Source organism: Drosophila montana, unplaced genomic scaffold (assembly GCF_035044405.1).
Source record: "Drosophila montana isolate Dmon_TW-CO22-7 unplaced genomic scaffold, ASM3504440v1 contig_3325_1, whole genome shotgun sequence".
In the NCBI taxonomy this organism is placed as follows: Eukaryota; Metazoa; Arthropoda; class Insecta; order Diptera; family Drosophilidae; genus Drosophila; species Drosophila montana.
Window position 1 is genome coordinate 757,838 of NW_026998209.1, and position 23,493 is coordinate 781,330.

The window sequence follows — 23,493 nt, forward strand, 5'->3', positions numbered from 1 at the left end:
AATGCTTTGATCATTGGCAGCCGCCGCTGCACACACGCCGCCCCCACAGCGGCTAGAAGGCAACGCCGACAACGTCGCTGCTCCCTCGGGGTGTTATTAGTCACATGGCGGCGGCTTCGAGTGCCAGCAGGAGCAGGCACAGGCGGTAACAGGAGCAGGAGCAGGAGCAGGCGGGCCGCCGGCTGGGGTTGCCCTTTCGCTTGGCTTGCTCCGGTTTCGTTTATATTTATATTATTTTTTTTTTTTGTAGAATCATCTGCCATGAGAGCGCGTAACTGATAGCAGTTCCGCCCTTAGCCCAACGCCCCCCCCGCCCCCCGCCCGCAAACTCCCAAGCTCCCCCGCCCAACACACGATTCGCCCATGCGAGGCAGCAACAATCTGCCCGTGCTGCAAGACTCGGGCTGTTGCTTTTTTCTTAGATCATTAACGTTCGGGTTGCACGCTTTGGTTTAACATTTGGATGCAATAGTCCGACGGGGGGGTTTGCTTGGAGAAGGGTGGGCAAACAATAAGTACTAGAGTTCAGTTTTAGGGGGCAATATACAACTTCAATGGCGATAAGCAACAATTTGAATAACATAAAACAATTATTTACTAAACATCGCTTGAGTTTGCACACAGTAAAACGATTTGACAGGTAGTTTACAATGAACTTGCAAACTAGCCAAAAAAATAGAAATAGAAATTTGTTAAGTTGCAGCCAATGCTGACTTTTAGAATTCAATAAATTGAACTTCAGATTTTAGAACTTAATAATTTGCTTGAAGCAAGCGAGGAACTCTTTAAATAATGGCAAATAAATTGTAGATGCATTTTAATATATAGATAAACAAATGGAAATCGACAAAAGTTGAGTTCTGGCTGCTTTTGGCTTGAAAATTGATATGCTCCAGAAAGGAATCGATTGTATTTGAACTATTTTATGATATGTTTTATTATTTTTATTTTATTTACCTTTATTTTCATTTCTAAGCTTCTATCTTATATTGATTTGGGCTTTGTTTTGTTAGCTTCTGGATAATTGATTCGGAGTTTGTTGCTTTTCAAACTGTTCGAATGTTTCATAAATAAATATTTTCTTTTTGCTTAAAGCGAATTTTCAGTTGCTTTCGCAGTGTGCGTGCGTGTGTGTATGTGTGTGTGTCTAGCTCTGCTCTGTGCAGCTACTTTCTGCTTTCTCCTATCCCCCAAACACGCCCAACCCCCCTCTAAAGGCGCCAACGTGCGCTCATGGCGCGCATTGGAGCATAAGCAAAGTGCAAATCGGGGCCGTTGCACGCTCCCAAAAATGTTGCAAAAATATCGAATATATATATAAATATATATACATACATATATGCACATATATGTGATACGCATGTGAGGGCATAAAAAATCAACGGAAAAAAAAAAAAAGACTGAAAATAAATCGAGTATAAAAAATTGTTTCAAGGGGTTGCAATTCGTTCGACAGCGCTTCGTAAATTCTCCTCAGTTGGGTTTCCTACGCTTGTTGCTTTCACGCTCGATAAAAATGGTTTATGTGCGTGTGCGCGTGTGTGTGTGTGTGCGTGTGTGTGTGTGTGTGTGTTAAACACCTACTAGTATAGGCCAGCCCTTCGCTGTGTGCCAGGCGTGATTACCTGCCTGCCCTTAGCTCTAGCCATGAGCCTTGGGCTTCTACCCCAGAGCGCACTCCCCCTGCCCACCCTCACGCCTCCTCATAGTTAGACTGGCCAGTGTCGCGCATACCGCCCCCCACTCCTGCCCTTCGTCTCGTCTTTCCCTGCATAGGGCGCTGAGAGAAAGCAAAAAAAAAAAATACCAGAAAATTTAATAAAAGCGCAAATTAATTTTGCGTCCAACCCTCGTGAATGCTGTTTCTGCCCTTCAGCTGCGGCTGCTGCTGCTGCTTCTTCTGCTTCATCTTCAGCGGTCTGCTGCTGCTGGTTCTTCTTCTACTTCTTCTTCTTCAATTGTCCTGTAGTTAGTTACAAGTTTGTTGTCGTTGTCGTTGTCGTTGTTGTTGTTGTTGTTGTTTTGGCAAAGTTTGGGCTCTTCTTCTGTCTGCGTTTGAGTTTGTCCGCTGTTTCGCTTAATTTATGGTCTCTGGGGCGCTGTCTACAGATTTATGCATAATTTGTAAATGAAAGTCAGAAACTAATTAAATTGATTTGCCTGCCTGCGTTTCTGTCTCCCCTCCCCACACCAGCCCTCGCTTTCTTTTTTTCGCCTGTCTGTCGCCTGTCTATGTCTCTCACTCTCTCTGTGCAAAGTTTTTCTGTTATTATTTTTAGGCCCTTTTTCCTTGCTGATTTGGCGCCTTTGTTTTTGGGCGGAGAGGGAGGCTGAGAGAGAGAGAGAGAGAGAGAGAGTCGGGGAAAAAAGATTGAGATATAGCTAGGTAGACAGACGAATACAGAGAGAGAGAGAAAGAGAGAGGTCCAGTAGAAGAAGAGAGTGAGAGAAACAGCGAGCGTCAAAGAGGTAGAGAGAGAGGGCGCTAATTAAGAAGAATGACAATCATCAGAGAAAGAGGGAGAGAGAGAGAGGATGTGAGAAGAAGTCAGAAGTGAGAGGAAGAGATATAGGTAAGAAAATAGTCAGAGGGAATAAGAGAGCTAAGAATAGAAAGAGACATAAGAGATATTTAAAATATCTAAATGATACTTGATATAAGAAAGAGAGAGACGGAAATGGGAGGGAAAGAGCGAGAGGTGAATACCTATCCCAGTTTTCGTACGCACTCTTGTCCCAGTCCGAGTCTTACAGCCTCATTCAATCCATTTTAATTGCAGCTCTTCTGAGCTCTTCGGAGCACTTGTTGTCCAGCACTTTCGCTTGACGCACATGCGCGTGAATTTAATTCACCTCTGGGCGTGAATTCAATTGAATGCGTTTAATGTGCGCTAAAAACAGCTAAACTACAGCTTCCAATTCAACTACCAGCTACTTGCCACTCCTAGCCGCAGGCCAAGCTCCCGCCTCCCACTTCTGTTTACATCAGTTTGGAAGCGAGCGCTTTGCCCCAACACTTTGAGTTTTAATCGTATCTGAATTGCTATATGTGCAATTCGCAGCACTTTACAGGCAGCACACACGCCAACTTGTGTTACATAATACGCACAACTTAACTCAACTCGACAAAAACTTAACAAAACTTGGCTGCTTTAGTCAAATTTCAATGTTTGCCCGTCCGCAGGCAACACAACTGTTAAACAAATTTGTGCAGCAGCAGCAGCAGCAGCAATGCTGATGAATTTCCATTCTCATATTTATTAACTATGATGCAAGAGGTGGCTGGGGGTGGGGGTGGGGGTGCGGATGGCGTTTAGTCACAGATCCCCCTTTGAGCACAGCACCCTATACGATGCATATGCAGCTGCCTCTGGTCATTGGCCATTGGCTGGCTGTTTGTAAAGTTTAGTGAATGGTGCGGCAAGTGAAACACATACACACACACACACACACTGACGCACACTGACAACAAGTGGAACAAACTATAAGTTCGTTTTTGAAATTCTGCGTCCATTGTTCGAGCTGCTCACTCGGTTGGGTCAAGTCGTGCCCGCACAACGCTAAACTAACAACGCCCAAAACGTGATTTTCGCAAAATTTTCACACACACACACACACACACACTCGCACACAGCGATAGAGGGAGAGGCTCCCACAGGTCGGTTTTGGTCCCGCGGTTCGCGGTCGCTTGCCGCCTGCTGACTGCCCCCCTTAACTGCACGCCCCTGCCTGGCCCTGCTCTAGCAAGTTTTTTCAGGCGTTGTTCGGTCGGGCTACGCGCCGTAGATAAAGCCAAACAAAATTACACGCTGTGCGGAAACGTGCTAGAAAAATGAAGCGCAAAATCAATAATAATCCACACACACACACACACACACACACACCCACACACACAGAGTGCCTGGTTGCGGGAGGGTGTGAGGCATGCGGCACATTTGAAGGAGTTGGGCGAAATTACAAGCGAAATTGGCGCACAAAAGACAACAAACTACAAAAACGCTACGTGGCCGCAGCGACTAATGCAACAAAAGTGACGACAACAGCAACAACAGCAACAACAACAACAGCAACAACAACAACACCAACAACAACAACAACAATTGCTGCAGTTTGTCAAACAAATCAGCGCAACTAATTGATTGGACTTAGAGTCCTATGAACCAGCATTGAAACCTGCCAACTGCCAATTGCAAATGAAACCGAGTCCCATAAACTGAATATAGCAATTGCATTTAGCGACAGCATTTAAAGATAAGCGCACACACACACAGACAGGCAGAGGGTGTGTGGGAAAAGCGGACGAGGCTTTGAAGTGGCAGAAATGGAACCAGAAAGAGTTCAGTCAAAGACTAAGGCAAGACATGTCCATAACCGATAAAAATAAGAGATAAATAATACATCATGAGATGCAAGATGGAAGATAAGAAATGTCCGAAAAATACTTAACATACAGGTTACTAGATGCAAATAGAAGATACGAGATATAGTTTGATGATATCAGATAAAAGATGCGAGATATAAGATAAAGCATATATATGTATACTGAAGCCATGGAGCATTAAAAGATAGAATATGTGAGACATAAGATAAATATTTAGGATATAGGGTATAAGATACACTATACAAATACAAGCCATAAATATTTCAGACAGAGTAAGATATCTTAGCCTAAAGATATCAGATAGATTAAGGTTACCAGATACAAGATAGAAGATACGAGATGTAGTTTGAAGATATAGGATATTATGTAAAACATTCAAGAACCGGGATAGATAGATAAGATAGAAAAGCAGCGATTGAATATGACAAAAGATAGATGAAATAATGCAGAGAATGAATGTGTATCTATCGAACTATGAATGTATACTGCATCGAGCAGATACAAGATACAAGCCAGAGTTAAGACAATACGAGTGAGAGGATACCTCCAAGCCAGATTTTATCCACGTTAAATCTAAGTCTCAACAACTCGCAAAAGGCAATTACGAAAATTGATGCGCTTCGAGTGATTTTCTGGCTGACTTTTGCAGCAATAATTGATGTTGTTGTTGTTGTAACTACAGAACAAGAACAACGACAATTACAATTGCGTTGCAGAGGGCTTTAATTTTTTATGCGTTGCATTTAAATAAAAATTAAATTAAATGCACACTTAAAACAACAACTGAAAGAACAATTTGCCATGGCAGCAACAATAACGCGCAACAACAACACGAAACGACAACTACAAATGCCATTTCAAGTTGCGAAATGCGTTGCGCTGCACTCAAAAGTATGCAACATTTTTTGTTGTTGCTTTTTGTTGCTGCTGCCCCGTCGAGTGGACTGCGACCTGGCTGTCAAGCGGGGACGAGGGCGCCTCATTTGGGGTCAAACTGTGTGGCGGCTTGTCAGCAACAACAAAAGCAAGTAATAATGGCAGCAATATATACACACACACCTACACACACACACACACACACACACACACACGCACGTGCTGGACTCACCACTGCTGCCACATTTATGCGCAGGAAGCATTTGTAATGCCCTCCTGGCGACGCGAGACTACACATGTAGTCCTCCACCCTGCACAGCCCCCCACAGCACCACTTGACGCCCCCGCCATTAACTACCTCTGGCAACAAACATTTAGTGTGGATCCATCGTCGCCCGCAGCTGGTCAAGCTTTAGGCAAATGCAGCCGAGCTGCATCGAATTCGCATTGCCCTTTAACAATAATTCAGTTGCTCTAATCTCACGGCTGGTCACACTGGCAATGCCAAATTTTAATAACGTTAAGAACAATTAAATGTAACTGGAAAATGTGTAGTTAGTTTAAGGCTATTTGACTAAGGAATAGCCCGTGTCACACTTCATGTCGTTAGCCTGGCTCCAGACTTGGTATTAACTTATAGCCTCTGCCCACTGAACACATTTCTGAAAATGTCACATTTTTGCAAGATGTGTAAAATGCGGCCTGTACGTTTCCCCATAAGAAAACACATTTCACACATTTTTAAAAATGTCACATTTTTTAAAAATGTGTAAATTCGCCCCGAACTTTTCGTGTATTTTGCGATGATTAGTCGAGATTTCTATCGATGTTGTGAAAAATGTAAACATAAACCAGCTGATATTGCAACGAAGGCAAGCGGTAACTTTAAATTATAATTTTAAATTTGAATAATCCCACCGTTTTTAACATTTAAAGTTGGCCAAATCTCGCAAAGAGTCAATTAAACAGAGCCCCTACTTCGGGGCCGTATTATTTGACTTTTGGAAGGAAATCTGTGCGTCGCTTATGTAAATTAAAGCAACTCGATCAGCTGTTTATTTAAAGAAACAGTACTTTTGCCACTCACATGTTACCGAAAGCCGGTGGAACACCAATATGTAAAACTTGAAAATGTGACATTTTTAAGCCCAGTGGAGAAAGGCTATTAGTCTCATATTAAAATCTCGAAAATGCTTGCAAATATCGATAGATCGTTTAGAGTTTCCTAAGCTCTCTAGCATTAGCGTAGCGTATACTAAATGTCCTTATGTTTATCATGCAGTCTGGAGAATATTTAGAGTCTCCAAGCCATAAGTGCCCAGCATTGATCCTGCCAACTCTGCGGGGTGATAGCTCAGCTGGCGGCTTAGTTCACCGAGACTGCAGTGAGGCATAAAACGCGGCATATATCAAAATCTGTGGATTTAGTTTTTAAAGTTGTCTACAAACTGTTTGGTCGTTTCTTAATTAAAACCACTTGCTGTAGTCCATACCAAATTTCACAGCGATAGCTCAGCTCTAGGCTTAGTTCGTTGGGGTCCACAAAAGCCAAATCCCCCAAAAACTCAGAAAAAAAGAAGGAACAAAACGTTGTAAAGCCAACAAAAAGTGGTCTAGTTTTTTCGCATACACTACAAAAAAGTGCACAGCAAAAGTGTTTTTTATATTTCTCTTGTTTTTTGTTTGTTTGTTTGTTTGTTTGTTTGTTGTTTTTTGTGGTACGCCCCGCTGCGTGCAGTTGGTGGCGCCTCCCCCTATGCAGCACTGTGTGGTGCCTCCTTTGGCAGACTGTTTATGGTTTTCGGCTACAACTTAATTTAAATTGTTTAATTCTATTATTGTTGCTAATAAATCACAGGCACAGCTTGCGCTCAACGCTCTCTGGCTTAGCGTTTGCTAAGCTGCCCCCAAACACACACACACACACATACTCACTCACTCACACAAGCACATTTATCTTCCACGCACACACACACACATGCAGGGACCAGGGGCCGCCTGCTGTTGTCGTTGATGTTTTTGTAAGCGGCTTTCGCACTCATTTGGACCCTGCTGCTCTTCCTTGGCGCCTGCAAACGTCTCTCTCTCTCTCTCTCCCTCTCCCTCTCTCTCTCGGTCAATGTGTGTGTGTGTAAATGCCATGTATAAATTTGGCTGATCTGGTTGCTTTACTCGCTGGCAACTTTTGTAGGCGACTCGTAAATTTGCAGCTTGATTTTGGGTTGATTTGCAAATTCCGATTTGTTGGTCAGCGCAGGGAAGAGAGGAGGCTATGGGAGAAAGGAGGGTGGGGGCGGGGCTTGATGCCACATTATGGTTCATTTTTGGTACCCAAACTGATTTTTGCAATGCTAAGCGCGCCAATCGACATTTTTCGGCCAAACGTTTCGCCGGCTTACCAATTGCTAAAGGCCAAAAGCGAAAGCAAAAAGAAAAAAAAAAAACAAAAATAGAAAAAGAAAAAAGTTTTTGGCCCGCACGCAACCGCATGTCAAATGCAGGCCACGCTCGGGGCCATGCTTGTGCGGAGCAGGGGCTGCCCGAAAGGGGGGGGGGGGGGGGGGGCACTGGCCGCGCAGCTCTTGACCAGCTGGCGACCGCTTGACATGGCCATAAATAACAAAGCCAAAATGGCGTCCAAAGCACACAAAAATTTGACAAGAGTCGAGCGAGCGAACGAGCGAGCGAGCGGGCCAAAATGTGATATGTCAAATGCACTCGCCATTCACGCCAAAAGAGAGCCAAAGCTAAGAGAGAGTGAGGAAGGGGCAATGAGCGGGGCTGAGAGCGGCAGCCATTAAAGTTGAAAACGAAATAAATATAAGGATTGCATCCATAAAACTGTCTGAACTGGCGTCACAAATTCTATAAAAATTGCACTTTGCTGACTAATTTCGGCGAACTCTGGGCCCAAACGGAATTGGGAATGTCAGCTTATAAATATGGCAGCGAACAAAAGCACAAATAAGTTTTGAGCGCAGCGAAAGTTAAATTATCTTGCAGCACACACACACACTCACACACACACACAGACAATACAACCATAAAATATCAAATGAACTGCCCGCCGATGTGTTCGTCCGACTCCATTTCACAATAAAACCACTGAGCATCGCAGTCGGTTGGCTCTCAAGTTGGGCAGCAAGTCGGCCCCCAAACTCATATATCGGGTCTGGATGTGCTTGTATAGACTAGAAAATGGCTTAAGTTCATATCTATCCCTTTACTGGAGTTGAGCGTGTAAATAGTTTGCGTGTTATCAAACTATTTAGTTCACTTAAAGTTATTAATTATAATCCGAAATCTTTTTAGAATTTAAACTTCACTTTTTAAATTGTCTGGAAGATAAATTTAATTTAAATATGCCCAAAAAACATGAGAATGTATATCTGCATAGCCTGCTTAAGATACTTATCAATTACATATAAAGGACTATGACGATTTCTGGGCGCAGAAGTAGCAAACAAAAATAGTTGCTGGTTCGATTTGCAGTTTATATATATTTTTTGACAATTATATTATTATACATAATGTATAAAATATAATATATTATATATAATTGTATAATATATAATATATACAATACAACTTGTTCTACATTTAAGTCTAAAGTAATAAAATGAACAGAAATAGATTGGTCATATAAACCGAATCTGAGGGATTAATTGGATGAGAGCTCCGCCATCTCCTCCACGTTCGGACTCCTCCAATTCTACCTCTCCTAAAAAGACTTTAGCCAGTCGATTGGCATGATTTCCAAGCCGCACGCCTATGTTTCTTGGGGGATTTGAGAGAAGCGAGAGACAGACTTTGACCGTAATACAAAAAGCTGAATAAGATAGACGTGTCAGACATATGACCATTCTTGCTTTGATCAGGAATATGCAACCATTAAATTGTATTTAATATGTTCACTTTCCCGTCTTTTATCTGCTCTCACGCATAGAAGAAACGCAATGCTGGTTAATCAGATCGTCAGATGCGTTTACTTTGTACTTCGGATCTGCTAACTGGAGTTACGCCGCGCGATATTTAACTGCAAATAAATGGGCGTGCATGCATGTAACATTTTTAAAGCTCTTTAAAAGTCAACAATGTCGACCCGAAAAAATAAAAAACTTAATTGCATATTTTTGTGTGCGCAGTTTTCAAGTGCTCGGTCTCTCTCAACGCAATGCAAACATGTATCCAACTGTATATACACTATATGGCATATAAGTACTTGTACACACACACGCACACACAAAGTACTTGTGGGCGTGCCTGTGTGTGTGTGTGTGTGTGTGTGCATGCGGTAATTCGAGTCCTTTGTCTTGTAAATCGCAGCGCAGGCAGTTACAAATAAAAAATATATGAAAAAAAATACAAGTTGCATACTTGCGGGCGGCGCGTGAAAAAGGCGGCAGCTGCAAAATGTGTTGCATATTTACGGGGGCAGCGGCACTGCAGCCAGCGTCGCTGCCGGCGTCGCTGCCTGTAGCTGCATTTCCGCTTAATGTTGAGCGATAATAAAATGCAAACAACAGCAACAACAACAACATGTCAGCCCGGCTGCTGTGCAACGATAATGAAACAAAGGACACACAAACACACACACACACACACACACACGCACACGCATACACTGGCACACATACGCATTGATTTATGTTTTTTAATTTAAAATTTCCGCGTCACTTAACCGTTAAAAATAATAATAACAATAACAGCAACAAGCCCAAAAAACAATAGCAATGCCTTTTGTGTTAAGTGCCACGCCCCCTGGCAACAGCAGCCCCACAAAAAAAAGTGTATACATATTTAAATACATATATATATATATATATATATATATATATATAGATTATATATTTCCTATATATATATGATATAGCTCAGATTTAAATATTACATTGTCGAGCGAAAAACTTTGAACATGTTTTAATTTCCGCATTACAAGCAGCGCTGCATCTCTCTCTCCCTCTCGCTCTCACTCTCTCTCAGTCTATCTCTCTATTACGGTCGCACAAACTGACGCCATCTTTTTTTTTTACAGATTGGGCGGCCACCCACAACAGATGCCACAAAGTATGTCAACTGGCAGCAACACAATCGGCCATGGTGGCATCGATCGCGGCGGCGTCGGCATGCCAATGGGCGCTGGTACCATGCCCGGCGGTGTGGGCGTTGGCGGTCAAGTGGGCGGGCCGCAAGTGTCTGTCGGTCCGCCGGGCAGCGGAGTTGCCGGTCCGCATTGCCAGATAAGCGGCTCACAGCCATTGGTTATGCCTGGATTCCCATTGCGTAATTCGCACTCAGCGCATGCACCACACTATTCGCCATATTCACCATCCAGGTAAGCATCCACCCATCCATCCATCCACCCATCCATCCATGTATTCATCCATTCACAGTGGGTCAAACGGTGGGTCAACAATGCGAGCGGCATGCAAAATGAATACATTCACACGCTTTACACTCCATTGATTGCACCCGGCTGTGGGTAGAAGTAAATGAGCTGCCTGCCCGTCTGACTGTCAACCTGCAGATGTTTTTGCATTTTGCTGTCGAAACTCTTTATGCGAACTTATCGTTTCGCTTCTCGCTGGGTCTGTTTGGCTTCCTGTAGCTGGGCGCTGAGCTGCAAGCATCTGCTATCTAATTTGTATAGCTTCTCGCGCACTCTTGCCTTTCATCTTTTTGATTTTTGTGACCACTTCGAAAACTTTTAAATATTCTCTTTGCTTCTCTCTTTCTTTTTTTGTACCCCAAAAGATGTCTACTTTTTACATTTTCACTTCGCTTTTCTCTTTAGTTTCCGTGATTTTCACATCGATTCTCTCTTTGTTTTTTGTGCCAACATTTTTCACTTAATTTTCTAACATCTACTCAAACATGTGGCTTCGTGCTTCGCTTCTCGCGAATCTTTCTCATCATTTCATCTATAATCTTATCATTAACAATAACTTACAGCTACTGTCTGTAACTTCTCATTTTGCTTCTTTCTCTTGCTCTGAGTTTCTGCAAGTTCTAGAAAACTCACTGAGAAGCAATGAGATGTTTCTTGCTTCTTGTTGTAGCGAAGATACAGAGTCGGAAAATTGGAATAGATAATTTCCCTTACTGTTTCACAATTTCAATTGCCTCAAGTACAAGTAGTGTCATTAGGTCTGCTAATTAACTTCATCACTGCTTACATAGGATCCACTCTAAAGTATGTAGTTGTAGTCCTTTTTCAGGCCATGCAAACAGAATCTTTTCTACAACTTTTATGCAATTAACTAGTGGCAGCTGTGACGCAAGGGCAGTGTCATTTTGCGTTGCTTTATTAAAAAAGTTGACAGTTGACAAACCCATTGGTGCATGTGTGTGTGTGTGTTTGTGTGTGCAGTGTGTCTTTCGTTGGTTTTTGTGGTCCTTGTGCCATGTCAAACGGCTAAACCAACTTTTTCACTCACTCCACACTGCGTCATGGGTTTACGCTGCATATGTAATGCTCGGTATTCGATAGAGATGGGAGCGATATTAAAGAAGCTAGCAGTAGAACCAGCAGATAACAATTGCCTTAAAACAAACGAGTAGCGAGTAAAATAGCGTCAGCATCTTATCGTATGAGTTAATTAAAAAATTAAATGTAGCGAGTGCGTTAGACTAGTTGATTATTGTTTATAAAAGCAATGGGCGAACGTGTTTGAGAGTAGCGAGTATTCAAAAGCAGCAATTGTTTTAGGTTAGCTACTCATTTAAAGTAACGAGTACTCTCAAATAACAAGATTTTATAGTTTGACGAGTGACTTTGGGTATCGAGTACCTTAGAGTTTCGACTCATCCAAAGTAACGAGTGAAGAGTTTCGACTCATCCAAAGTAACGAGTGATAGAAGCAAGTATTATTGAGGATTTTTTGCTTATTCCCTTTTAATAACTCTTTGAAAAAGGTATTTGAATTGCATTCACAAACACTTTTAGAATTGATCTGTTATGGAGTAGCGAGTCATTTAAAGTAACGAGTATGCGAAAGAAGCGTGCAGTTTAGTTTTACGAATAACTTAAAGTAGCGTGTACTTTAGAGTACTGACCTATCCAAAGTAACGAGTACAGTTACGAGTCCTTTAAAGTAGTGCTGCCCTACCAAAAAAAAACGAGTTATACAAGCGAGTAATATTGGGCCGGCTTCGATTTTTTCTTATCGAAACCTTTTCGATTAAATTATTTATATATTTATATACCACTGTATATGCAGAGCAGCACTCACAGTGGTCACTCCACCAACTCGTTACAAACAGCCATCGTTCCTCTCTAGGCTATCTTAACCCAGCTTCACTTCCTGCGGCTCCTTGTGTCATCACCTTGTTTCTCTTTATATGGTGTCTGTTGCTGTTTGCCAGTTGTTAATTACAAATGCATTGCACAGCTTGTTTAACGCCCTCTCCCTCGCTCTCTCTCCCTCTCTCCCTTTCTTTCTGTCTGTCTGTCTCACCTTCTCAATTTGTCTCTTTTACTCATTCACTCACTGTTTTGCTTTGTTTCTTTTGCAGGTTTCACATAGATAAACGCTGTCAACACCGATGTTCCTGGAAATGCTTGAGCATCGCCTTAATATTCATATCCGTCGTCCTAACCGCCATGTTGGCATACTTTGCAGGTAAGCATAGGGCGGGGAACGGTAAAATGGGGGGCAGGACATATCCTCAATGTTTGTCGATGATGGCCAATGTGAATGGAAATGTTAATGGGTGTGTGTGTGTGCGTGTGTCTGTTGAGTGTGGACAGCGCGGCGTTGTCATAACGCCAAACACTGTTGATGAAAAATACACAAACAAGTGCAAATAGAATAATACACACACAGGCTTACACACCCAAAAGCACACACACGCACGCATGCATATGCCCGTCTACTTATATAAGTAGTACATACTTTATACACACTCACACACACACGCGCAGTACAAGGCAAATACATCAATTTGTTTGCTTTACATTAGCGTTAAATGGTGTTACTTTACACACACATACACACACACACACACACACACACTCGCACATACTGTTGTGTGTGAAGCCAAGAAACTTTACGGCCCGCTTTTCAACAGGCCCTCGTTTGTTGATTATGTGAATAGTTGCATGTGCCAGTTGTTGGTCACCATCTGCACAATTGACAAGCAATTACAAGCCACAAAAGCTGACACGCCTACCAGCACCCCCACTTAGCCCCCTTGCTCCCTTAACACCCAACCAAAAATTTGATTGGAAGTCGTGTCGAGAAAACATTCAAAGTCCGTGAGAAACCATAAAAGCGTTCATATCTAAGCAAGCTAGAATACTTATGTGTGCCTATTTAAAAAACAGCTTGTCCTGATTGACTGTGCTAAGAAGCTGAAGTACAGTAGTCACCCTTTCTGAACTACAAAGTGTTCGCTTATACGGACAGAACTTTGCTCGAATTCATTTGCGAGGAGAGAGAGTTCATATTGAAGAATCGTTTTGCAAATTCTTTTTTTTTTTAATTTAATTTGTTTTATTTTGCGCTGGAATCGATTGATGAATAAGGGTAGAAGCTATGGCTACAAGTGTGTAACTTGTATGAGGAAAATTTATTTAAGGCGTGCTTCGCTCTTTTCGCGAAATTCTTGCCTCTTGCAAACTGCAAACTCAATTTGATATATATCTATGTTAAATGTAAATTAAAATGTGAAGTTCTAGATAATAAGGGTAGATTTATATTTAGCACGGGCGGAATTGAAAGGCAATAAAACTGGGGACCTGGCAGGGCCAGATACCGGAAACTTTTGGGTGTTTTCAAAACTGATTGTTTTAACCAGCAACAAATTGATTTCGAATTGAAATCGGCCAATTCGCTAGGGAGATATTCCCATTATACGTTTAAGAAGCTGTTCAGTTAAAGGGATTATTTGTTGTTGGCCTGAAAACTCACACCCTTAATTATATAGATGAGGCTTAGACTTTGCCTCTTCTATATTTAGTGCCATAATTTCATTTTCATTGCATTTCCTCTCTATTTAACACAAATGCCCGCTCTTTTCCCCTCGTCAATGCTAAATAGATTTTGTGCCCACTTTGTTTAGCTTCTCAGTAATTATTCGCAATTGTGCTTAGACGTACATTTTTTGTAATCTGAGTAAAGCAGCATAATTTGCAAACTCCGCTCGACCCTCTTTAAATTTCAATGCCCCCAGAGGCTGGGCCTCCGAACTATTTGTGAGCCCCTTTGCTCCCTCTCCCTCTCCCCCTCTCTCTCTCGCACTCTCTATCTCTTCTGCTTTGACTGGCACTCATAGCTCTCACTCATTAGCTGACAATGGCAAATTAACAAAATTTTGAAACGCCAGCGCTTGAAGGTATGCAACACACACACCTTTACACACACACACACACACACACACACACACACAAAAGCACACACACGCGTACACGCACACAAAAGCACAAAATGTTGCCTCAACCAAATTGAATGCGGCAGCTGGAAACGAGTTTTTAGTCAGCTTTTGTCTTTGTCTCTGCTGCTGTTGTTGTTGTTGTTTACAACTTGATAATTAAACACGTTTCGTGTTGTCATTGTTGTTGTTGCTGTTGTTGTTGTTGTTGTTGCTGCTGCTGCTGCTGCTGTTTTTGCTGCCACCTTTTAAATTATATTTACAGGTCAATTTGATTTTTTACTGCCAACCTTTTGGCAAACGGAGCAACTTTTGAGCGCCTTCCCTCTCGCACCTCCCGCCCTACTCATTGCCTCTCTCTCACTTCTCACTCTCCCTCCCCAAGTCTGGCTCGTTGCAAATTGTTGTCGTTGTTGTTGTTGCTGTTGTTGCTGTTGTTGCTGGGCAGCTGCCGTGTAAGCAGCGCTCCACAAAACTTTGCACATTAAAATATGTAAATTTTAATTTGAAACAAAAGGGTTGACGTGTCGCTACCCTACCTCAACACGAACAAGCCAACAACAGGGGGGGGGGGGGGGGCTCGCTCATACACACACACACACACACACACCATCATCATACTTTACCGCCCCTCAAACCCGACGCCTTTGTACTTTGGCATTTTATCTAGTAAAGCATTTGCGCAACTTTTTTGGTTATTTTTTGTTTCTTTCTCTTAGTTGCTTTTATTTATTTTTGTTAACACTTTGAAGCGAAGCTCTGCCAACTCGCTTCATAAATTATGCGCTCAAGTTTTTGGTTACATTTCGTCTGCAAAAGAAGCTGCCAGCTGGTCAGTGGGCGTGGCTCAAAGTATTTCACGTTAAAGAGAAGTCATTTGAGAAGGCATTTGAATATCTATTGATATTCAGTTGAAAGTTCATCTCAATCATCCGACAAATGAACATAGAATAATTCATAGCTATAAATGTGCAAAATTGTTGACTTTCTGATTCAGATCCAATTCGAATTATATCTATTCAGATATATACCTCAATATGCTCCTTACCCTTATTCCATTTGCTAAGAAGCACAAATTATTTGAAGACAAATGTTTAAAGCTCCTTTAGAATACTAATTAAATAAATTTATTAGTTTCTTCTCTTTGCAAATGAAACGAAATTATATAAACAAATAAAAGCTGATAATTTCAGCCGAATTTGAACCAGCGACTTCTCGCTGACGCCTCTTAAAACCGAGCAAGGCACAGTTATACGGCTGCGTTCTTTCCCAAGCTTTGATACAAACTTTGACCTTCGTTTTCCCCCACTTGAAGCTAGAATTTTCCTAGCTCAACTTTCTAGTCAGTGTCAGAGGCAGGGAAAACTCTTTTATGTATATAAATGAATTTTTCTGTGGATATTGACTTCGAGTAATTGTTGTCATTTTAGATTTTGAGCTCTGCGTCTCAATTTCGATAATAGATTGCAGCGCGTGACAATCGAATGTGATCTGAGCCCTGGCCCTAGACATTCCTTTGATAAACCCTCACAGCCCCGAAAGCCCCTCGCCCGCACCCTAAACATAACATATGGCTGCTTACTCAGTTTGTGGCGGGACGGCGGGGTGGCTGTTTGACTTGAAGCGTGCTGCGTTTAATTTATTATCTACGCTTTTAGCAGCAGCAACAACAACAACAACAACAACAACGACAACGGCATCTGCTGCCTTGTGAGTCGCAGGCTCTGATTTACAACAACAACGTGCGCTGAAGGCAGCATCCAAAAGTTGCGGCTTTCTGGCTGCTTTTCGGTAGCTTTTCTACCAAGCCTCACACACCAACCTATGAGACCCCACCCAGCCCCTCCCTAACCCTCCGTCTGTTCTACAACCGTGAGCTGGTGCTACTGTTGTTGTTGTTGTTGTTGTTGCTCTTGCTGCTGCGGTGTCACAACGTTGCAAGTGAACGAAAACAAATTTACAACAAACCACGAGAAAAATGTGTGATGCCACTTGGCTGGCTGGCTCAAAAGCAACCCCCAAAACTTCGCCGCACGCTCCCCCACCCCTCGTCCCCTGGCCCCATTACTCTCCCCCGCCGCCCCCAATGGGCAGGCACTTTACTTTAGCGCTTTGGCGCACAAAATGAATTTAAGTTGAAAAGTTGTGAACATTTTGTGGGTAGACGCCAGCAGGCGGCATCATGTGGAGGCTATTTGGCGGGTATGCGGAGTGGGAGGGGCGGTTTGTGCCAAAAGCTGCGTGTGGATTTCACTGATTTAATTGTTTGCTAGTCAGTGTGCGAGCGAGATAGCGATCGAGCGAGCGAGTGAGACGACATGCTTGAAATTTATCTTTTAAAAATAATGTATTAATTTGTGTGGCTACCCTCGTGTGTGTTTGTGTGTGTGCGTGGGTGTGTGTGTGTGGGTGTGCAAGAGCTGTCGGCTTGGACTGGGAATATCCATAAACTCATTTGTGTAAAAAGCTTTTTGTGTTGTGTGTTGGTTGCCGGCTTCGCTGCGCTGCGGTAAATGAATTTACGCTTCGCCGACATCTACGTGTGTGTGTGTGTGTGTGTCAGTGTGTGAGTGTGTGTGCCTGTGAGTGTGTGTGGGTCGTTTTATGGTTGAATAGTTTTAAAGCTGCGGGGTTAAGACAGAGCACCAGCAGCAGGTGATGAAAACAACCCGACTGCGCTTTAGCTTTTAATAGTGGCTAATATTTTTGCAGCTGCTGTGCCATCCACAGCCCGCCCCACCATGCTGTGTAAATGGGTGTGTGTGTGTGTGTGTGTGTGTGTGCGACGTCTGTTTGCGCAATCATTTTCTATTAATTAAGCGCAAGAGGGTTTAATAAAATTAGCAAACACTTGCGGGCGGGCCATCTGTGCCACAGCTGACTGTCTCCTGCGCAGCGTGTGTGTGTGCGAAAGTGTGAGCTTGTGTGTGGCCAGACATTTAAAAATACACACACTGATACGCAGACACACTCGCACACACACGCGCACACGCACACCATTGTCAGTTAATTAACAAGCGCAAACACATGAGTTTGGGCGGGGCTGCGCTTTGTTTGTTTGCATCATCTGTGGGCGGCCATGCCTTTAATTTGATTTGCATTTTGTTGCCTTCACGGCGGTAGCCCCTTGCTCTCCCCCCTCCCTCCACCCCATGAAATGTTTTGGAAATTTGATGAGAACAAACCAAAAGTTTTGCCTACATCTGTGGGCAACTTACGAGCCAACGCAAAAAGTGTTGCCTACTTTTCAGGGCAGTTTGCAAAACTGCTGCAAATGCCTAAACAAGTGTGAGCAAATGTCGGCATAGAGAAAGGCTAAGGCTGGGAGGCGCGGGGGGCCCTATGTGGGCCGAAGCAGCTGCCAAAAAGTGTTGCCTACCTTTAGGGCAAACGCTTTCTGTGCTGCAAATGTTGCAAATAAAATAGACTGGAAATGGTTAATGAGAAAGTATGTGAGTGTGAGTGAGACAAAGACACATACACACACACAAACACACACATACAGACACACACAGCTGCTATGCATCAGCTGCCATACGCGATGTCAACATTTGAGCGTCAGCTTTGAATGCAAATTCCTAACTTTTCACAAGTTTTCCCTTTTCTTTTTTTTGCATTTTTATAAGTAGTGCCACAGGCAATGTCCGTCAGTCAGTCTGTCTGTCTGTCCTTTCAACCGTTTTTTTTTTTCTGCACTAAGCTTATTTACTAAGCATATTAGCAACAATGTCAAGTGCCACGATATGTTCTTGACCACTCACAAAAAGTATAAATGCATTCCCGCAATTTAGAAGCTGAAGAAAGGGAGAAAGAGAGAGAGAGAGAAAGAGAGCCCGGGAAAGAAATTGATTGCAATATAATTTCATATTAGTACTGTAGATTTGTATATGATAAATATATGAATATATGATTATATAAGCCCATTTATGCTTTCGTATGAATAAGTTGCATAAAACTAAATATTCATAAACAAACAATATATCCAAAAATTGAAAACCGCATTTTCGTTGCTGAAAAAGATAATTTTCCAAATATATCCGAAATAATAATTATTTGCAAATTATATGTAAACTCAACTTGTTTTAATTTGTAAACGCGCAACCGTTTAGTTTTGGATTATTTAATTAGAGATTTTCGTGGCTTTTCATTTGAATAGAAAACGTTATAACATTTGTTTGCTTCGCCCTTCATACATATGCCTGTGTGTCACTCTCTGTGTGCGTGTGTGTGTGTGTGTGTGTGTGTGTGTGTGTGTGTGTGTGTGTGTGTGTGCAAATGACTGTCATAATTTGCTAGCCAATGTATGCGATATATCTGTCATATCTATGCGATAATCGACCGCAGTGTCAACAGGACAACAACGGGACATGTGGAGCGACCACAGCAACAACATTGCAATTGTTGTTGTTGTGGTTGTTGTTGTTGTATGCACAAAATGTTTGAGCAGGGCACGGTTCGAATTACCACTGATGCGCCACTTTCTATCATAACAACAACAACAACAACAACGGCAACTGCAACGGCAACGGCAGCCGCAGCAGCGATAAGTGCAACTGCAACAGCTGCGACAGCAACAAAAACAACAACAACAACAACAATGATATTGCCTGACAGCAGGGCAGGCACAAGCACAAGCGGCAGCAATCAGGACATTTAACATGTTTGACTGGCAGTTCAAAGGGTGTCGTCGGGAGAGGTCTATAGGGCCGGACAGGCTGCGGATGCGGATGCGGATGCGCATTGCAGTAGTTATCGGAAATAGGTTAATCGATTTTTAAGCGAATAAACTATCGAAAACTCATTCGATATGCACTGTTTCACAAATTGTACACCACCCGCCCCCTGCCTAGCCTCTGGCTACTCATCGCTGTCATTTGCCATATGAGCAGCTCATGGCTTATGCGATTTCATGAATTTCATTTGAATTTTTACGACTGAGCTTTGTCGGATTCAAACACTTAATTTGCTGCTGAATACCTGCAAGCATTTAATTTGGCATGCACATTCACATAGCATTCACATAGCGTTCACAGAGCATTCGCAGAGCATTCGCAGAGCATTCACTTCGGGCACTTTGAGCTCCTTTGCGGCTTTCCTGGAAATTAGATGCGCACCGTCTGTCAATTGGTTTGACAGCAACAATCTGGCAACGCTTGAGCGCTGGCAACTCTAACCAAACTTGATTGTTTTTGCTTTTGAGAGCACTTCAATTCAATTGCAGTAGTTGCATGCTGCCTCTTCCATCCCCTCCCTGCTTGCCGCAGATTCATTGTGATATATTCTCACTTGAGTTTCGCCGCAAGCTGTGCTTCTTTTTGAGTTTAGGCTTTACTGTAGTCAATTAGTCACTCGATTTGGTTTGTCTCTCCCACACTGGCTCTCCCACTCTCTCACTCTTTCTCTCGCTCTTTCTTGCATTTTGTGGTTTTCTGGCATCCTTGGAAAACTCTTATGGCTGCATGCGGCCAATCGAATGGCATTGCCTTTGCCTAACCGCAACTAAGAACGCAAATTAGTCAAGCACAAAATGACGAGTAACGAGTAGTGAGCAACGAGTAACGAGATATAGGTAGCGAGTAGCCAGAGTTGCTTTCAACAATTGCAACCAAGAAAAATGAATAACAAAGAATATATTTAAGAAATCTTTTTTGTAACTAATGTACAGTTCGAGAGGAGTTTCTTCAAGTGTGTCTTAAGCATTTAGCTAGAATAGACTGAATAGAAAGCTGAGCCTCGTGAGCAGTCTTTGCCCAGGACATATAGACAATTACACAGAAAGGAAATTGTTTCTCCTTTGAAGCAGTTGAAATACTTTTGAAGAGTTTTTAATAATTCCAAATAGAGTTCTATGCCCCTAGAGCAGAATATGGTGAGAGTTGTTCAATTGAGAGTTTGTCCAACATCTAATTGGTTGCGTAGGTAACGATCCAGCTTAAAAGAGACTTTCAGTTAGGGTATAGCCGCACTTTGAGTACATGTCGTTTGTTGCCAAACCGTTTCGACCATTAAGACTTGCGCCAATTGCTAAAGGAAAAAAGTATTTTTCAAAGAAAATTTCAATTAAAATGACGCAACACGACATTTGCCGCTGACAGGTAGCAGCAGCAGCAGCAGCAGTAGCAACTATTCCCGCACTCAGTTAGGGCGTGACCTCTAACTCTCCACCCCTCCCCCCCCCCCCCCCCCGCGTTAGCCCTCTTCAGCTGGCGCCGTAACATGTTGCTAGAGGAAAAGGTGTGCGCTTGTCGTTTAAATAAATTATTTTTCTTCAAGGAAGTGCAATTAAGAAAATGCTTCATAAATTTTTGTAACTTTGTCCTGGACATGGCCAACTTTTGCAACCCTTTGCCTCCCCCCTTCCCCTCTCTGTCTCTCTCTCACTCTCTCGCAATCTGAATCTCTCATTAGCTTGAAGAGACACTTGCTGGCACTTGGAGCACGTAGATTCAATTAGTTGATCTTAACGGCTCGCATTTCCGGTTCCGCTTATTGCGTGTGACCACAAAAAAGAAAAACAAACAAAAATTCACTAATCGAATTCACACACCCTTTCAAACTGTAATTTTTGTCGGGGCTTAGCTGATTGCTAAATATAAATAACGACTTGACATTAAAAGGAGTGTCCTGTGTCCAGTAACTCGTTTGTCGATGTCCTGTGCCCGGCTCTGTTCTGCCAAATTGAGTCGTTGTCAGTTTTATGCTGCTCCCCGTACACACACCCACACACACACACATACAAATCTATCGACTTTTTCCACACTCCCAACCCCAACCCCCGCTCTTGCGCCCACAGCCTTGGTAGGGTTGCTTATTTCGTGGTCGGAAGGGGCCGGTGCGGCGTGTGTGATGTGCTTCCTATGGCTTTTGCCACAAATTGTAATCAAATTTAATTGGTGCTGCGTCGCAGCCCCCTCCCCACGCTCTGCGCCCGCACAACCCCCTTTAGTAGCCTCTTGGCCTTGCAAAGAAAGGCGCGGAAAAACTGTGCCAAGCTATGTTTTTTTTTTGTTTTCGTTTATAACCCCTTACCCCCCTACCCCCTCCCCCTGCAGTCGCCCTTCAACGGCAACTTCTTCAATTTGTTTGTCTCCTGTTTTCTTTAGGCGCGCGCGTGTCCTTTGGCAGGCTCCAGTTCCACTTCTTGTGCCCCTACCAATTGTTCGACCAGTTGCGAGCCACTTAAATGAAAAGCTTGTTAACTTAATAGAACTACATGCCTCCCCCTTGCTGCTACACACATAGTGTGTATCTGTGTGTGTGCATGTGTGTGTGTGTACTCCCTGCTCATTATGTTGTATTTGGCATGGTGGTGGCCCAGAGAATTAAAGTATTCAATTTTGGTATCGACTCCAACTTTTTATAGTATTTTTGTATTAGTTTTGTTTTTTACGCTCTTCGATTAATCGATAAATCGATGCATCAACATTTATTTTTGTTTTCTTTTAGTAACAAGTAACATTAAATTTTAGGCATCTTTTAAGCTTACATCAGAGAGTCTTGTCTGGCAACCGAAGTAATGCAACAGACTGGAGTTCTATGCCACCCATCAATCAATCAATCAGCTTCGATAATTAAAATGTCTGTTTGGAATGCAAACATGTGTCAAGGCATTTCTTTTGCTCAGTGTAGGCTCCCTACAAGCACATGTGGGACAAAAGTACATGTGTATGTGTGTGCGTTCGCTTAAATTAAAAGCTCAACAGCCAAATTGAAGCACGTTCGTTGACGTTAATTTGTCGTGCCTCATATGAGTAATTGCGTATGTGTGGAGGTCCTTTGTCTCCCCTTCTGCCCTTCGGCCTGTCTGCAGCTATGTTTGTTCTTTAGGCTAGGCGCATTGCCAAGACATCGGCCATAGACAACGGCATCGACATCATTAGGTCGCATTAGTTTACATGTTTGGGCGTTGTCAAGCAGCTGAGACAGGTGTGGGGGAGCGTAGCGGGGGGGGGGGGGGGGGGGGGGGGGGGGTATGAATACATTTTTCTAGGGCGACATTAGCATTCCCCATTTTAAATGGCTTTTCCCGTTTTCTGTTCCCGATTCTCTCAGGCGGAGGTCCATTAACATAATATCAATGCGAGCGCGCAAGTCGCTTTTTCTAATTGCCTTGTTGAACATTAAAAAGAATAAACGATTTTTTATGATTGATTGGCTTGAAATTGATTGACTAATTGGACTGCTATTGTTTACTGATTCTAAGTGCTTTTAATGTTGGCGCGGTGAGTGCTTAAATTTTCGTATGGCTAATGATAATGAAAATCAAGAGATTTTTGAAAGATTGATTGATTGATTGATTGATTGCTTGGCTGATTGAGCATAAGAAATGATTGGCAGTAAATGTAATTGATGAAAGCATTTGCGATACATGCAATTGAACGCATCATTCAAATAATCATAAATCACAATCAGCCAAGATTGAGCTTGATTGAAGAGCGAGGTTGACTGTTACTTCGATGACTGAGCTTGACAGAGATGTCTTTATGTTAAATTCATGCAAAATAATTTGGGGGCTACACAAACTGTGATTGTTTCAATCATGATTGATGCAACTGCCTTTGCTATACCATTTGAAATTTACTGCAAATTTAATGCATTCCATTTGGCAAGTTGGCCCAGATAAGCGCGTGTGAAAGCGCCTGCCACGGCAGCTGGCATCGCAGCCAAAGCACATAAATCTGATGTGTTATCGATAAACGATAGCCGTCGCCCATCGATGGCAAGCAAAATGCAAACGTGTTAACAACGCGCATTTGGTGTCTGCTCAGCTATGTGTGTGTGTGTGCATGTGGCAAACGTGCGAAAGAGTTAGACGGCGTGTGTGCGAGCGGGAGGGACGCTGCATTGATTTATGGGCGAGTGCA

General features: G+C 42.8%; 1 protein-coding gene across 1 annotated transcript in view; it reads left to right on the plus strand.

Annotated features, from left to right (window-relative positions):
- Positions 1-23,493, plus strand: part of Ten-a (tenascin accessory) — a 301,282-nt gene that overhangs the window by 217,879 nt on the left and 59,910 nt on the right. The window contains exons 5-6 of the mRNA XM_064691025.1: positions 10,293-10,592; positions 12,773-12,879. Coding sequence (XP_064547095.1) covers positions 10,293-10,592; positions 12,773-12,879 — 407 coding nt within the window. The remainder of the gene's footprint in view (positions 1-10,292; positions 10,593-12,772; positions 12,880-23,493) is intronic.